At 33.6% G+C, this 17,002-nt stretch overlaps 2 protein-coding genes across 2 annotated transcripts; both read left to right on the top strand.

Annotated features, from left to right (window-relative positions):
* Positions 1-3,013: 3,013 nt before the first annotated feature.
* LOC122197516 (uncharacterized) lies at positions 3,014-6,641 on the top strand. The gene is made up of 4 exons (XM_052769847.1): positions 3,014-5,274; positions 5,357-5,662; positions 5,750-5,849; positions 5,922-6,641. Exons 1-4 carry the CDS (start codon positions 3,014-3,016, stop codon positions 6,639-6,641), a joined length of 3,387 nt encoding a protein of 1,128 aa, XP_052625807.1.
* A 428-nt stretch (positions 6,642-7,069) lies between these two features.
* LOC111880194 (uncharacterized) lies at positions 7,070-10,981 on the top strand. The gene is made up of 8 exons (XM_052769846.1): positions 7,070-7,080; positions 7,169-7,247; positions 7,847-7,918; positions 9,227-9,774; positions 9,887-10,013; positions 10,099-10,398; positions 10,490-10,597; positions 10,679-10,981. The coding sequence occupies exons 1-8, from the start codon at positions 7,070-7,072 to the stop codon at positions 10,979-10,981; spliced, it is 1,548 nt and encodes a 515-aa protein (XP_052625806.1).
* Positions 10,982-17,002: the final 6,021 nt, after the last annotated feature.

The following is a 17,002-nucleotide window of genomic DNA, read 5'->3' as shown; positions in this document are numbered from 1 at the left end:
ACTTATACAAATTAGTAAATAATTATTATAGCTTTATAGATTGAGATTGGTAAACACTTTGTAAATTCGTTGCTTAAAATTCACACCACCATTGTTCATTCCATTGTAATGGATATAGTTGTTGGTTATATCCAAATGGACCATATTTTTTTTCCTATGGAATCGGATGAAAAGTTATAATATAATCCATTTCCATTTGTAGAATTTTTAAACCAGACAAATTTTTTTTAGGAAGTTCTTAATAATAATCAAGTTATAATATTATTTAGAAATTAACTAGCACCTATTTTCTTTGTTATGATCTTTTTTGGATTTTAAAATATCACAAATTACATATTATATAAAGTTACATTTGAATTTATATCCAGTTGATATAGGTCAATAAAACATAACAATAGAATATAAAAACTTATAGTATTATGTTACCTTGTAGTGTAGAGGATGTTTGTTTTCCAAAATTTCCTTGACCTGTGTCATTGGATTTTGATACATGGATCTCATTAGCTCCGAAGGAAATGACAATGCTAGTATGCGATCAGTGATGTAAGAAATATCGAGCTCACAACGATCACCACCAACCAACACCATCCTTCTTTTCTTTTCAAATCCAAAACATTTTGGTATGAGTGTTGCTACTTTCCACCCCATTTTTGTACTTTGTTGCTAAAAATAGTATAAACTATCTGCAAAAATCAAAATATAGTAGTTAAAAATCAAGATAATACAACAATCAACACTACACATTTGATTTAAAAAGTCTACACCGCGTACTTAAAAAGCAAAATATCACTACTAGAAAAAGCCTGAATAACTACGGAAATTTCTTATGGAAATAGAATCCGTAGCTATTTTACTATGGAATATGCTACAGAATGGGTAGGCGTAGCAATTTTACTACAAAATTTGCTTCAAAATTGCATTCCATAGTTAATAGTTTAATAACTACGGAATTTTGCTACAAAATGTAAAACCGTAGGTAGATTGTAACGAAATTTGCTACAAAATCATAATCCATAGCTATTTCACTACAAAACTTACTATGATGTAAAGTTTGTAGCGATTTTGCTACAGAAGTTGCTACGGAATCATAATCCATAGCTATTTTGCTACAAAATTGAAGTTTGTAGTTATCTTGCTACGAATTTGCTACATAATTAGAATCCGTAGCTATTTTGCTATGAACATTTTCTACAGATCAAATTTTGTTGCTATTTTGCTATAAAATTTGCTATGGAATTAAAATATGTAGTTATTTTTCTACCGTCTTTGCTACGGAATCAATGTTTGTAGCTAACTTGCTACAATATTTTCTACGTAACCAAACTATAGGTATTTTCTATTGGATAAAAGCTTACAATTATTATTTTACAAAATTGGTCAATAAATTTTTTAAGTATTTGGAGGCATCCTAAGCAAAGCTTAGACCCATTAAAGGATCACGGATGGTCGATGACCCACGATTGGTTGGATGACATCAACCCGACTAACCCGAATGACGTATTCGAAACCGACTATCGTTTGTAGGTAAAAAAAACAAATTTAAAAGAATGTGACTCTTCAAACTTGGGAAGAGGAGAATGGTAGAGAGAGAGAGAGAGAGAGGATGTGGCGGAATCTAGCCATATGCGGTCAAACCGCATTGATGACTGCAAGGTGGGGACGGTGTTCGCCATTCCCATCGTGGCAAACCGTGCCCACACCCCTGAGGAACAAAAAAAAAACCATATCTTCGTCGTTCAAATATTGAAAAGAAAGGTTTCTTGAAGCTTGTTTTTTTTTTTTTTTTTTTTTTTTTTTGTGCGTATCCAATGGCTACTAGGTCTACTCAACGTACCAAAAGAAAAAATCTATAAATTTCGAGTCTTTCTTAGCTTAAACTTTTACCCGGTTTATCCGGACCCAAAAGACCTATGCCCGAAATAGCCAAAACCCGAATAAGGCTATTATTAAAACCCAAAACTAGAACATGGAGAAACATCAATACATAATATCTAATTTTGAAAATATGAATTTTAATAAATAATTAGAGTCCAATAATAATAATTTAAATAAGTACTGTTCGCAAGAAAAAAACATGTGCCCAGATTACTTGAATTTAGGTTGAATTAAAAAAATTATTATACAAATATGATTTTTTTCAATTTATATAATATATAATAATAATATAATAATAAATAAATAAACAAATTAAAACTATTAAAACCTAATAGATGACGCGTAGTCATATTATAATCTAATTTCTTTCCTTTGATCTCACGAGTAACACCAAATCTAATTTCTTTCATTGTGACTTCACGAGTAACACAAGCATTACCGATAATCTCTACAATGACCACCACCGTTAATGTCCGTGTCGGCCACCACCACCAGCAACGTTAACCTTAACAGACAACCCCTAAAATTCTGGTTCCTATCAAGGCATATCGCATTCGCACTCGATTATAGGGAAAATACGAACCCTCGGCTGTTGATTCTATCTCCATGATTCATGGGCGAGTGATGTTTTTCTTGGTAAGTTTTCTAGTTCTTTATTCTTTTTGACCTATTTCTTATTAATTGATTTCAAAAACTTTTGTGTAAACAAAATACTGACGCTGTTACAAAATATACACAAAAAGTTTTGTGTAAAGCAAATTTCTGATGTTGGTACTTTCCCATCACGTTATATAACAATATATATCCTTGTTTAATTTATGTGTTTTGTTTGATTGGAAAGTTGGAAAATGTCAGAAAAAGTAAATTTGGTCCAGGTTCCTCTAATATTTGATTGATTAAACTTAATGCAGTGAACATCAAACAAAGATATTGCATCGCCCCTGATCATCCGGTTGTTGTCTAATTAATTAGATAATAAGGTATGTTCTCATTGGAACGTTAGATCTTCAATTTAACTATTACTACTTCCTACTGTCTCCATAACACATGTTGAAAGTAATTAGTAAATATATATATATATCAACCGTTAATCACGAATGCTATTTTTTTTCTTACAATTTTGGTATACCTTAGCAGAATGAGCAATACGGCTAGGAGTTGGATGTATGATAGACTAGATGCCGATGGATATATTTCACCTATTTTCACAAATGGATTGAAGACATTCATTGAATTTGCTTGTAGTAATCAAAGTTTTATGGATGGAGATAAAATTAAATGCCCTTGCAAAAAATGTCTAAACAGAGCATTTCAAGAAGTTGAAGTTGCAAAGTTTCACTTGTCTAAGTTTGGTTTTATTCCGAACTACTATTTATGGAATAAACATGGAGAAACATCAATAGGTAGTACTTCATTTGGGATGGATGATACACACTCTCCTTTTAATGAACACCATGATCCCTCTTACAGTGAAATGGTTATGGATGCTGCCGGTTATGACTTTATAGAAAGAACTTTTGATGAGGATCCAAATCCAGAAGATAAGAAGTTCTTTGATATGCTAGAGGCTGCTGATAGAGAATTATGGTCAGGTTGTAAAAAAGCAACTCAATTGTCTGTTGCCGCTAGACTATTGAATATCAAATCAGAATATCGCATCCCTGAGCAATGTTTTAATGCAATATGTCAATTGATGAAGGATGGGTTACCAGAAGATAATAACATGGTTGATAGTTTGTATGAGACAAAGAAGTTAATACAAGCACTTGGTCTACCTGTGGAACATATTGATTGTTGTAGGTCTGGATGCATGTTATATTGGAGGGATAACAAAGATCTTGATCAATGCAAATTTTGTGAAGCGCAGAGGTATAAATCTTCAACAAATTCTTCTAAGTGTTCACGTGTAGCTTACACCCGAATGCATTACCTGCCTTTAACTCCAAGGTTGAAAAGATTATATGCTTCTCAAGCAACAGCCGCTTCGATGCGATGGCATGCTGAGGATCATGGTCATGATGTTGGAGTTATGTGTCATCCATCTGATTCCGAAGCTTGGAAGAAATTTGATATCAATCATCCTTCATTTGCAGCTGAAAGGCGTAATGTTAGGTTGGGCCTATGTACAGATGGATTTCAACCCCATGGAACCTCAGGATCACAATATTCGTGTTGGCCCATTATCATTACACCTTATAATTTGCCACCGTCTATGTGTATGAAAGAGCCTTACATGTTTTTGACTGCAATTGTGCCTGGACCCAAGAATCCTAAGGATAAGTTAGATGTTTTCCTTGAACCTGTTATTGACGAACTAAAGAAATTATGGGAAGAAGGTGTCTTAACATATGATGTATCGTTAAGACAAAATTTTCAAATGAGAGCCGCTTTAATGTGGACAATTAGCGATTTCCCGGCTTATGGAATGCTATCAGGTTGGTCAACTGCAGGGAAGTTAGCATGTCCACATTGTGGAAAATCTTCACAAGCATTTAGGCTTCCAAATGGTAAGAAGATTTCTTGGTTTGACTGCCATAGAAGATTCCTCAAATCTAATCACCCATTCAGACTAAGTAAGACTAAATTCACCAAGAATCGGGTAGAAAGAAGGAATCCTCCTCCAATTATGACAGGTGCAGCAATTTTAAGGGAAATTAAAGATTATGGTTTCGTAAAAGTGACAGAAGCTAATTCTTATGTAGTAAATAAATCATGCAACAAGGTTAAGTGTGGTTGGAAAAAGAGAAGCATATTTTGGGATTTGCCATATTGGAAAACAAATCTTATAAGACATAATTTTGATGTTATGCATGTTGAGAAAAACTTTTTTGAAAATTTGTTTTACACCGTAATGGATGTTAAAAACAAGACAAAGGATAATGTAGGCGCAAGAGCTGATTTAAAACTATTATGTAACAGAAAAGGGTTTGATAAAAATCAAGTTACAGGCGAGTATCCAAGAGCACCTTATGCATTATCTAAGGAACAAAAGAAAGTCATATGTAAATGGGTAGAAAGTTTGACATTCCCAGATGGTTATGTTTCAAATCTAGGGAGGTGTGTAGATTTGAGCACATGTAAAGTCTTTGGAATGAAGAGTCATGATTGCCATGTTTTTATGCAAAGGTTGTTGCCAATTGCATTTCGTGAGATGTTGCCGAAAAAGGTGTGGGAAGCAATTACCGAGTTAAGTCTTTTCTTTAAAAGATTAACTGCATCGGTAATTACTGTTGAAGACATGAAAAGGATTGAAGATGAAATTCCCATAATTCTTTGTAAATTGGAAGGTATTTTTGTCCCCGGCTTTTTTGACTCAATGGAGCATTTGCCGATACATTTGCCATATGAAGCGAAGATAGCAGGTCCCGTCCAATATCGATGGATGTATCCATTTGAAAGGTTAATTTTGTACTTTACATAGTATTCCTAACAAATAATTGCTGAATATAAATTAATATGTTTACTGAATTGTGTGTTGTAGATTACTCCATCAGTTGAAAAAGGATGTTAAAAATAAAGCTAGAGTGGAAGGTTCAATTTGCAATGCATTCTTGGTTCGTGAAGCATCAATATTTTGCTCTTACTATTTCGAGCCTCATGTTTATACACGTAACCGAAAGGTTCCTCGAAATGATGATGGAGGAGCTCAAGACGATGATGAAGAAAAGTTGACTATATTTTCACATCCTGGTCGCCCATATGGAAAACTCAAGAGGAGAAGGTTAACTGATATGGAATTTAATGCTGCACATTCTTACATATTAGTTAATGAAGAAAAAGTGCAACCGTATCTTAAGTAAGCTTATAGTCGATATTCCAATTCATTTTTTAGTCAAGACATGAGTTCAAATTATTTTATTTCTTATGTTTACAGCGAATATGAAAAGTTGTTGAAAGATCTATATCCTGATATAAGTGAACATGATCTCCAGGCAGAAGTGGATAAAAATTTTGCATCATGGTTTGAGAATTATGTGAGTGCACAGTTGTTATTTTTAATTTTTTTTTTGTCAATATTCTTATGTACTTCTTTATTTGTCATATAGGCACGCCAAAATCAAATAAAGAACAAGTATATATATGATCTTTCTAGAAAACCTTTAAGGACAGTGAAATTATATAATGTCTATTTTGTCAATGGTTATAAGTTTCATACAGAATCATATGGTGCTCATAAATCAACAATGAATAGTGGAGTGTGTATAAGTAGCGAATCATGTGATTACTACGGAAGGTTGGTGGAAATATTAGAAGTTGAATATCCTGGTTTGCCGGTTAAAAGCACAATATTGTTCAAATGCGATTGGTATGATCCAACACCTGATATAGGAGTCAAGGTCCACAATCAATATAAATTGGTTGATATAAACAAACGAAGAAAGTTCAAGAAGTTTGAGCCATTTTTTTTGGCTATGCAAGCTGCTCAAGTTTGTTACATACCATACCCCAGCATGAGGCAGAACATGTCTGATTGGTTGGCTGTATGTAAAGTTAAACCTCGAGGATGGATTGATGTGCAAAATAGTGATTATCAAAAAGATGTTGCTTTTCAAGAAGATGAAGTTGAAGCAAATGAAATCATTTGCAGCACGGAAGAACCTTCCACAAGTGCACATGATGAAACAGTTGAGTATGGCGACATGTCAAGCAACGTTTCTGATGATGAAAGTAATGATAACAATGAAGGCGAGTTTGAGTATAGTTCAACGACAAATGAAGAAGAAGATGTTGGAGGAGATGACCATTTTGATTATGATAGTGATTAACATGTCAATAATTACCTCCAACTATGGTGTCGAGATAGAGGTTGGTGACTGTTCAGGTTAATCATTTCTTAACTTTTGGAAAAATTTGCCCCTAAATATTTTTTCCTTACTTTTTCTTATCAGTCTTTAGCATTATATTTTTAAATAGAATTTTTAACAGTACTTATCTTATCAGTACAACACTTTTTTCAGATAACACTTGATGAATGTTTCTTTTTTACTTCATGGGTTAATCACTTAGGTTCTGTTTTGTTGGAGGGAAGGAAATGATAAAGGAATGAAATATTTAATCAAGGGTAAAATGGGTACTTTTCATTCCTTGAATGAAGGAATGAGAAAAAAACAGGGGGGATGAATAAAACCCGCATTTTGAAGGAATGACATTCCTTTAGGGATTCGTCATTCCTTTCCATGTGATCAACCAAACTATGCAGATTGTGTTTGTGCCTTGCTATTTTCTATGAGATCTCAAATCATATCAGCATTTTTTTAAAATTTTTTCTGTTTTTGTTTTCGAAACTATGCAGAAATATTCTTGTTTATGGTGAGGGACTCATTGATTATTGTATCACGCATTTAAGGCTTTACAAGAGAACTATTTATGCTGTAACTGGATAAATGTACTATAAAAGGCCCAAAAGGGTAAATTTGGAAACTAGATAGTTAGTTGGTGGGGAGCAAAGGAGAATAAAATGATGGAAGATTACTCTGATTGTCATGATATGTTTGTGCCAGCAGATTTTTTGCTCACAACTTTTGCTTGATCAATGGATATTCCCTAGTGTCTTTTTTGTATTTTATTTTCATCAAATCATCTAATACAATCAACTTATTCTTCCCTAATTCACTACACTGTGTTTTGTTGATTTACATCAACATTTGTTTTCTATCATGGTGATTTTCCCTACAATATGTTGCATGCCTCATGGCAGGGGTATTATAGTCCTTTCAGTGTTTTACTTTTTTAGACTGCTAGTTTATTAGTCCCTGTTTAACATAAATTATATTTACGGTTCCTCTACAAAATAAAATTACAGTAATGGTCGCTAAATATTTTTTTTGTAAGAAATGGTAACATGCTTATAATTATTGAAAGATATAACAACCTACCTGATGACTACATGAAAGAAATAGTCCCATTTACATGTAATTAACAATAATTTATATTTTCTAATGTCTAATATATCTTTTACTCATAATTTTAGATGGAAAGAGAGACAATAGGGAAAAGATTTACTACATCGGTGAATTCAGGGAGAGAAAGGGGTCCACTCTTTGTTAGCTTTAAGACAAGATCCACACAATCAAGAACACTAATTGTAGTTTTTCAAATTGACCCTATAAGATACTTATCATCATAATTCATGAATCATGCTTTTACCATGGAGGATAAACTATTATTGTTTATAAAATGCATCAAGATGTCAAAATATAGTAAAATACTTATAGATAAAAGCGTTAGTTGGTTATGTTTTTTCTTAAAAAAATAGTAAAATACTTATATATTTGACAAAAATTCATTAATATGTGACTTTTGACTCATTCCTTTATATTTTAAATCATATCCATATATAACCTCGTATTACCTTTTCCTTATTCCTGATTTATCTCCTAATTTATTGTATATATAAGTACATAAGTTTATTTTTTAAATAATACAATATACAATTTACCATATACATAATAGTTATAAACAAAATAGCAAATCAAATATTTTAAATTCATCCCCCTACACCCGGCAAAACAAATCTCCCTATATCCACTCCCTTCAAAACTGTTTCCCATTAATTGCCCACGTCAAGGAGAATTTAGAGTACGTCTGTGCTCTTCGTGGTTTCCTCTCGTCTTCTAGGTCTTTTCAGTGTTTCTGATCAAAGTGTTTCCCCCGTCTTCCAAGTATGTTTTCTTTTGTTTCTTCTCTCTTCTTCTTAGTCTTCTGTCTTTTATAACTATCAGCAATATAAAATTAATAATGGAGTTTTACTTACGTCAGCGTTGCTTCTGTTTAGTATATTCCAATTGAATTTATCTTTTCTAATTCTCTGTTTTATGCGACATTTACGTTATGATAAAAAAATATTTGATCGACTTCTCTTGTTTATACAATTATATTTAGATGTTGCGATTTGATAACAATATTATACGAAACATGTGTTGGATCATGACAGGATAATAATTAGTACAATAGTTTTTTATTTGAATCTATTGAAAAGTAGTAACAATTGTTGTCTAGTTGAATTTTGATACTCGGTATTTTAAAATGTTATCTGATGTATAGAACATTTAATCATGTTTACTAGTTTATGCCAATTGTTGCTTTCTAATCCACCTGATATGTTTACTTTCATATATCTTTTTGTAACATAAAATAACTGGAACAGATATACTAACATATAAGTCAAATTATATAACAAAATGGTCACTGTTTAAAATAAAATTACAGTAGCGGTTCATGTGTCAACCTTTCCTCTTATGTCATCTTCTATGAACATTTATTCCACCAACATCATACATACTCATAATATCAACATAATGAAATGGTCCCATTTGATGGCTACTTCTATTACTATATGTATATGGTGCAGCTAGCAGGAAAGATGTCTCCATTCCCATTGAAAGGAGTTCCAACAAGGCCACACAAACATATGCATCGCTTGTTACAAAGGTCTACTAATGAAGCATCTATACCTGCATTGTCATCATCTACAGTCCCACAATTTGGTACTGTACCCGTGCCTGCGTCCAACACTACATCCACACAGACATTCACACGGATAACTTCTACTCCTCCACTAGTTGGTACTATATCAGCCCCACGATCCACCCCTTCATCCACACCAGCCCCATCATCTACCTCTGCATCCAAAACGACATTCACATCAGCAACAACTACCCCACCAATGTTTGGTACTCTATCAATGCCTTCATCCACACCAGCTCCATCATCAGCCCCTTCATCAACACCAACTCCATCATCTACACCTTTATCCACACCAGCTCCATCATTAATCCCTTCATCAACACCACTTCCATCATCCACCCCTTCATCCAGAACTGCTCCGACGACACCGCTTGATGAACAAAACGAAACACGAATAGACGGACGCTTACGTATTACAGTTCAGGCAAAGGAGTAAGTTAAAATAGTAGTTAATTTTCATATATTTTGTTCAAGTTTGCTTAATTTCATAATTTTTATCAAAAATGTACGTTACAATCATTATGATGTTTATTTTGTTATGTAGGTTATCACCTTCAGGTAAATGTTCCTACATAATTAAAAAATCGTTCCTAGATAAAGTGGACCCAAAAGGATATAAGTGGGCAACTTTAAGTGAAGAGACAAAACAATTTTATTGGGAAGAGTTCCAGGTAAATGGTTTATTATTTATGGTTTTATTCACTTATTAATCACATTGTTCATTTATGATAACTCAAATGTTATTATGTATTGTAGAAAAAATGCTATTGGGATGTTGCAATTGGTAACTCAGTTAAGGCTGCTTGGGAACATAAGGCCAAAGAAAGGTATCGACAGTATATCTATGACATGAGCACAAGAAATCCAACCCACGAAAAGCCGTCTCACATAGAACAACAAGTGTGGAATGCTTGGAATGCAATATGGAGTTCAGATGAGTTCAAGAAAAAATCAGAACAAAATAAAATAAATAGGCGTAAAGGGGTAGTGGGTGGAAAAGCCCCACCTACTCATAATGGAGGATCTGCTTCTCATAAACAAATTGCTATTGATATCGTAAACGTCTTTTTACCTATTCATATAATTATGGTATATATTTCGATACATTTTGTGATGAGATTTTATATATTTCTAATATTATTGTTAGGAGGAATATACCGGAAAAGCTCCATCAGTCTATGATGTATTCATGTTTACTCATACTAAGGATCATGACGGAAAGACATTCCTAGATGAAAAGGCGAAAAAAGTTCATGTAAGTTTATTTAAGTAATTCGGTGATATTAAATTAAAGATCTTGTATAAATTGTATATTAATACCTTGATAACATTATAGGATTTTATTGAGTCTCGACGTGCGGATTTGGAACTATTAGGAGAGGAAGTGGATGAAAATGAGTTGTTTTATACAGCTGTTGGAGGACATGACCGTAAAAGAAGAGTTTATGGGCTTGGATCATATGGAAGATCCATTTTTCCTGGAAATTCTTCTGAAGCATGCAGTTCACCGGATACAAATTTGGAAAAACATCATCTAGAGGCCAAGATCCAAAAACTAGAGGAAACTATTGAGCAACAAAGAGTCGACTTGGATGAAGTGAGAAACACGATCAATGATATGAGAAACATGATTAACTAGTGATATTTTCTTTAATTGTGCATTTATTATTTGTAGCTACCTTTTACTTTTTAATTAATTTGTCTTAAGTTTTGGACAAAGTAAGAAAACATTGGATGCTACAATATTTTTATGAAGAATTTATGCAATTTTGTTTTATTTTATCTTGCATTTTCCTAATGTTTGTTGTTAGAAAGTTGGTTTAGAGATAATTTTCTAGTAAATTTTGTTTGTATTTTGCTATGGAATTGATCTTGTCACCATTTTTCACTATGGAACTAGTTTGTAGTTATTTTTGTATTCATTTATCTACGGATTTATTTTGTAGTTAAATTGCTATGGATTTTTTTACGAAAGTTATTTCGTCATGTTTTGTTTGCTATGGAAGTAGATAGTAGTGAATTTGCTACGGAATTTCCCCGTCATGGAATTTGCTACGAAATTTTTTTGTAGTGAGCTTACTACAAAATAGTTGCTACGAAATCAGTTTGTAGTGCTTTTGCTATAGAATATTTTCTATGAAGTTAGTCTGTTGTGAGTTTGCTACGGATTTGCTATGGCATGTTCCGTAATTAATTTGCTATAGAATTCCTACGAGAAATTTTGTAGGCACTTCGCTACAGATTTACTACGGATATCGTTGTAGCTATTTTGCTATATAAGTCCTACGAAAAATTTTGTAGGCACTTCGCTACAGATTTACTACGGATATCGTTGTAGCTATTTTCCTACGGAAGAGGGGTGTAGAAAATTCCGTATCAAAGGGCCTACGGATTCCGTAAGGACCCTTAGCTACAAAGAATTTTACTACAGAATGGTGTCGTAGAAATTTCCGTAGTTAATCACGTTTGCCTACGGAATTACATGCTTTAGCTACGGAATTTTTCCATAGCTAAATCTACTTTTTCTTGTAGTGTATTTCAAGGTTAACGTATAAATTTAAATCTTATTCTAAAGGATGCTACTAATATGTGAATATATCTTACAATCTCTTTAACTATGGCTTTCTAATTGAATGTTTGTGATCAGAGAGGATGGATACAATAACCGTAGAACCACTAAAAGTTAACGAAAATATTTATGTAAGCGATCTAATTATTTAAGACACTTCGTGGAAGTAAACAAGCTTTAGACATGTTTGCAAAAAATAATCGTGGCAGAATATGCAATCGTAATTGCATAATAGTTCTATTGGACACATTCTTGGAAAAAGATAAACACAGAACAATAGATTGAAAATTGTCGTATAACAAATAGTAAACTATCTGCAAATTATATATTAGTTAAATTTCAACATAATACAACAACCAAACCTAAACATTCGATACACGATATACTTTGCAAACGAATTAGTATGTAATATGGATTGTTGTACTAAAAACTAATTACTTCGGTTACATTATATACATATATAATTAAAAAAAGTATATAGATGTTTTTCTCTTTTCAGTATATTTACATTGACCCGTTTGATTATTAACTTCAATTCAATGGCAAAAATCTTCAATATATTGTTTATAAAATATTTATGTTTACTGTTGGTAGGGTTTTCGTTGTATATGTTAGTGTTTATTAACTTATTCTATATATGCGGAAGCTTTCAAGACCAGATCTTAAACTCGAATCTGGATAAAAGAAAATAGGTGAAGGAGATTTTGTACCTGCTTCCATTGAAGCTTTTGGATCTGAAGAACAAGTTTGGTTTTCCAGTTGATCTCAAGACAACTCTAAGAACCTTTTGCACTCAAGAAAAACGAATTTGTGAATTAATTTCGTCCCATTTGATTTGTTCCTCATCACATATATTTATAGATGGAGATAAACCCTAATGTGAGAGATGGAAGGGATCTTGAGGATCTTGAGTCAAACCGGGAACTCAAGCCACAAATGGTAAGTGAATATCGGTCCATCAACAATCTTATACACTTGCCATAATATTTGGATTTAAATGATAACAATATATATATGTTCATTTATAGAATGGTCCCATGATTTTCTAACAATCTCCCACTGGACCATGAATATATAAATGTACATATAACCATATTAGCGCTTTAATGTATGTTATCATGATATTGGTACCTTTAAACAGTCTTGTCCATTAATCATAACTATATAGGATCAATGTGGTCTTTGTTACATTTTACGTAACTAAACCATCAATGGTCACATATATAAGTATAACTAACGACATAGATTAAACATGATGCGTGGTCACAAAATCAAAATTGATTTCCGATGAGTTCCTCTTTAACTTGAAGTGAGATCAAACTTCAAATAATATATATATATATATATATATATATATATATATATATATATATATATATATATATATATATATGTTCATTTATAGAATGGTCCCATGATTTTCTAACAATCTCCCACTGGACCATGAATATATAAATGTACATATAACCATATTAGCGCTTTAATGTATGTTATCATGATATTGGTACCTTTAAACAGTCTTGTCCATTAATCATAACTATATAGGATCAATGCGGTCTTTGTTACATTTTACGTAACTAAACCATCAATGGTCACATATATAAGTATAACTAACGACATAGATTAAACATGATGCGTGGTCACAAAATCAAAATTGATTTCCGATGAGTTCCTCTTTAACTTGAAGTGAGATCAAACTTCAAATAAGTGCAACTAATAATGAAATTTACCGAATTCTTAAGTCTGTACAGAAAAAACATAATTGTTCCTAAACCAAAAATAAAGCACCCAAAAATAAATTGTAAAAACTCTCACTAAAGCAAAATATCATCAATATTTATCACACCCATGTGTGTAGTATGCTCATGAAAGACCTTGGGAGGTAATCCCTTCGTTAGCGGATCCGCTATCATGGAGTTTGTCCCGATGTGCTCTATTGCGATTTTTCCATTTTGCACTCTTTCTTTAACAATAAGAAACTTAATGTCAATATGCCTTGACTTTGTGGAACTTCTGTTGTTGTTGGAATACAACACTGCTGACTTATTGTCACAATACAACTTTAGTGGTCTTTCAACACCAATAATACGCAGCCCCGTGACTAAGTTCCGCAGCCATATTGAATGATCTGATGCCTCGAAACATGCTACAAATTCAGCCGCCATGGTGGAAGAAGTTACTAAAGTTTGTTTAGCACTCTTCCATGAAATAGCTCCTCCTGCTAATAAGTAAATGTAGCCTGATGTGGATCGATAACTGTCTTGGCATCCAGCAAAATCATAAGCAGAATACCCAATGATCTCCAAAACATCTGATTTCCTATATGTGAGCATGTAGTCTTTTGTTCTCTGTAGATATCTCAAAACCCGTTTGGCTGCTTTCCAATGGTCCATACCTGGGTTGCTTAGATATCTTCCCAACATCCCTACAATGAAAGATATGTCGGGGCGTGTACACACTTGAGCATACATAAGACTCCCAACAACCAATGCATAAGGAATCTTCTGCATCTCTTTAACTTCAAGGTCATTTTTAGGGCATTGATCGAGACTGAATTTGTCTCCTTTTGAAATAGGGGTGTCTCCTGGTTTGCAGTTTTGCATGCCAAATCTTTCAAGGATCTTTTCAATATAGCTCTTTTGTGATAATCCTAGAATTCCACGAGATTTGTCTCGTTGAATTTGGATTCCTATAATACAAATGAGGCTTCCCCAAGATCTTTCATCTCAAAATGCTTCGAAAGAAATTTCTTGGTCTCATATAAGACCCCTAAATCATTGGTGGCAAGTAATATATCATCAACATACAAGACCAGAAAAATATATTTACTCCCACTGAACTTGTGATATACACAATCATGTACTATATTTGCCTCAAAACCAAATGAGACAATGATCTGATGAAACTTGTGGTACCACTGGCGGGAGGCTTGCTGGAGTCCATATATAGATTTATTTAGTTTGCAAACCATTTCCTTTGATTCTTTCGATACAAAGTTTTCTGGTTGCACCATGTATATAGTTTCATCAATGTCACCATTGAGAAATGTTGTCTTAACATCCATCTGATGTAACTCAAGATTGTAATGTGCAACTAGTGCCATGATCAACCTAAAAGAGTCTTTTGTTGAAACTGGAGAAATGTCTCTTTAAAATCAATTCCTTCCTTTTGAGTATAGCCCTTAGCTACAAGACGTGCCTTATGTCTTTCCACATTGCCTTTTGAATCCCTTTTGGTCTTAAAAATCCATTTGCAACCAATAGGCTTCGTACCTTCAGGTAATAGAACAAGATCCCAAACTTTATTGTCTTGCATGGACTTATACTCCTCGTTCATGGCATCAATCCAGTTTTGAGAATTTGAACTTTGCATGGCCTGAGAGAAGTTGATTGGATCATTTTCAATCATTCCATCTGGTTCTTCATTTTCTTGGAGATATACATGGAAATCCGAAGGGATTGCACTTCTCCTTTCTCTAGTGGATCTCCTAAGTTGAGGTTGTTGAGGTTGTTCATTATGAACAGGAGAGTGAATAACATTGTCTTGTTGAGGTTCCTGAATTACTTTTTCTCCGACAGGCACATTAATTTGTGTATTGTCAAAAGTAACAGTAGGAATCGAGATTGATTCCTCCTCAAAGACAATGTCTCTAACCTTATTTCTCCCCCCAAACTCAACATCCTCAAAAAACGTTGCAGTTCCTGTTTCAAAAATTGATTTTGTTGCAGGATCATAAAACTTATAACCCCTGGATCGTTCAGAATAGCCAATGAAGTAGCTGCTAACGGTTTTGGAGTCCAATTTCTTTTCATTCGGCCTATAAGGCCTTGCCTCAGCTGGACATCCCCAGATACGAAGATGAGTTAAACAAGGCTTTTTCCCTGTCCAAAGCTCATAAGGTGTTTTAACAGCTGCTTTAGTTGGTACTCTATTAAGAATGTAAGTTGCAGTCTTAAGTGCTTCACCCCAGAGTGGCTCTGGTAAAGTAGAATGACTTATCATACTCCTTACCATATCCTTAAGAGTTATGTTGCGTCTTTCAGATACCCCATTCATGCTCGGCCAACCTGGCATTGTGTACTGAGGGACGATTCCACATTCCTCTAGGAATTTAGCAAAAGGTCCTGGACGTTGTTCACCTGATCCGTCATATCTGCCATAGTACTCACCACCACGGTCAGATCTTACACATTTAATCTTTTTATTAAGTTGGTTCTCAACTTCAAGTTTAAAAGATTTAAACACTTCCAGTGACTGAGATTTTTCATGAATAAGATATAGATACCCATAACGTGAGTAATCGTCTATGAATGATATAAAATATTGTTGACCATTCCATGAAGCCGAAGGGAATGGTCCACAAGTATCTGTATGTATCAATTCTAAGACATCTGAAGACCTAGTGGCATCTAATCTTTTGGTTTTTGTCTGTTTTCCCTTGATGCATTCAACACAAATTTTTAAATCTGTGAAGTTGAGGTTACTTAGCACTCCATCTGACACAAGCCTATCAATTCTCATTTTTGAGATGTGGCCTAAGCGTTTGTGCCATATTGTTGCTGAATTTTCATTATTTAATTTTCGCTCAGTACCACGTGAATCCACGTGCAAGGTTTCATTATATGAAGTAACAATATCAAGCATATATAACTTATCACAATACGTTAGAGAACCAGTACCGATAACATTTGAATTTAAAGACAAACTAAATTCACCATTTCCAAAAGAACAATAATAACCAGATTTATCCAATTTAGAAACAGAAACCAAATTGCGTCTAAAAGACGGTACAATGCAAGTGTCTTGAAAATCCAAATAAAAGCCAGTATCTAGTAATAAACGAAATGTGCCAATTGCTTTGACTTCAACATGCTTTCCATCACCCACATAGATATATCTTTCAACATCATTTGGTTTTCGGTAGTTCAGGCAACCCTGCATAGAGACACTTATGTGAGTAGTAGCACCAGAATCTATCCACCAAGTATTTCTAGGTACAGAAACTAAATTAACCTCAAAACAGACCAAAGCACGGATTATACCTTTCTTAACTCGCCAAGCGTGGTATTTTGGACAATCCGGCTTCAAGTG

Source organism: Lactuca sativa, chromosome 3, assembly GCF_002870075.4.
Source record: "Lactuca sativa cultivar Salinas chromosome 3, Lsat_Salinas_v11, whole genome shotgun sequence".
Lineage (NCBI taxonomy): Eukaryota > Viridiplantae > Streptophyta > Magnoliopsida > Asterales > Asteraceae > Lactuca > Lactuca sativa.
This window is presented reverse-complemented; position numbering and strand designations above follow the sequence as displayed.

Coding starts and splice junctions, on each gene's coding strand:
- LOC122197516 (XM_052769847.1), top strand. CDS start 3,014: ATGAGCAATACGGCTAGGAGTTGGATGTATGATAGACTAGATGCCGAT. Junction 5,663..5,749: donor AATGAAGAAAAAGTGCAACC/GTATCTTAAGTA, acceptor TTATGTTTACAG/CGAATATGAAAAGTTGTTGA. Junction 5,850..5,921: donor CATCATGGTTTGAGAATTAT/GTGAGTGCACAG, acceptor TTTGTCATATAG/GCACGCCAAAATCAAATAAA.
- LOC111880194 (XM_052769846.1), top strand. Junction 10,014..10,098: donor TTTATTGGGAAGAGTTCCAG/GTAAATGGTTTA, acceptor TATGTATTGTAG/AAAAAATGCTATTGGGATGT. Junction 10,598..10,678: donor AAAAGGCGAAAAAAGTTCAT/GTAAGTTTATTT, acceptor ATAACATTATAG/GATTTTATTGAGTCTCGACG.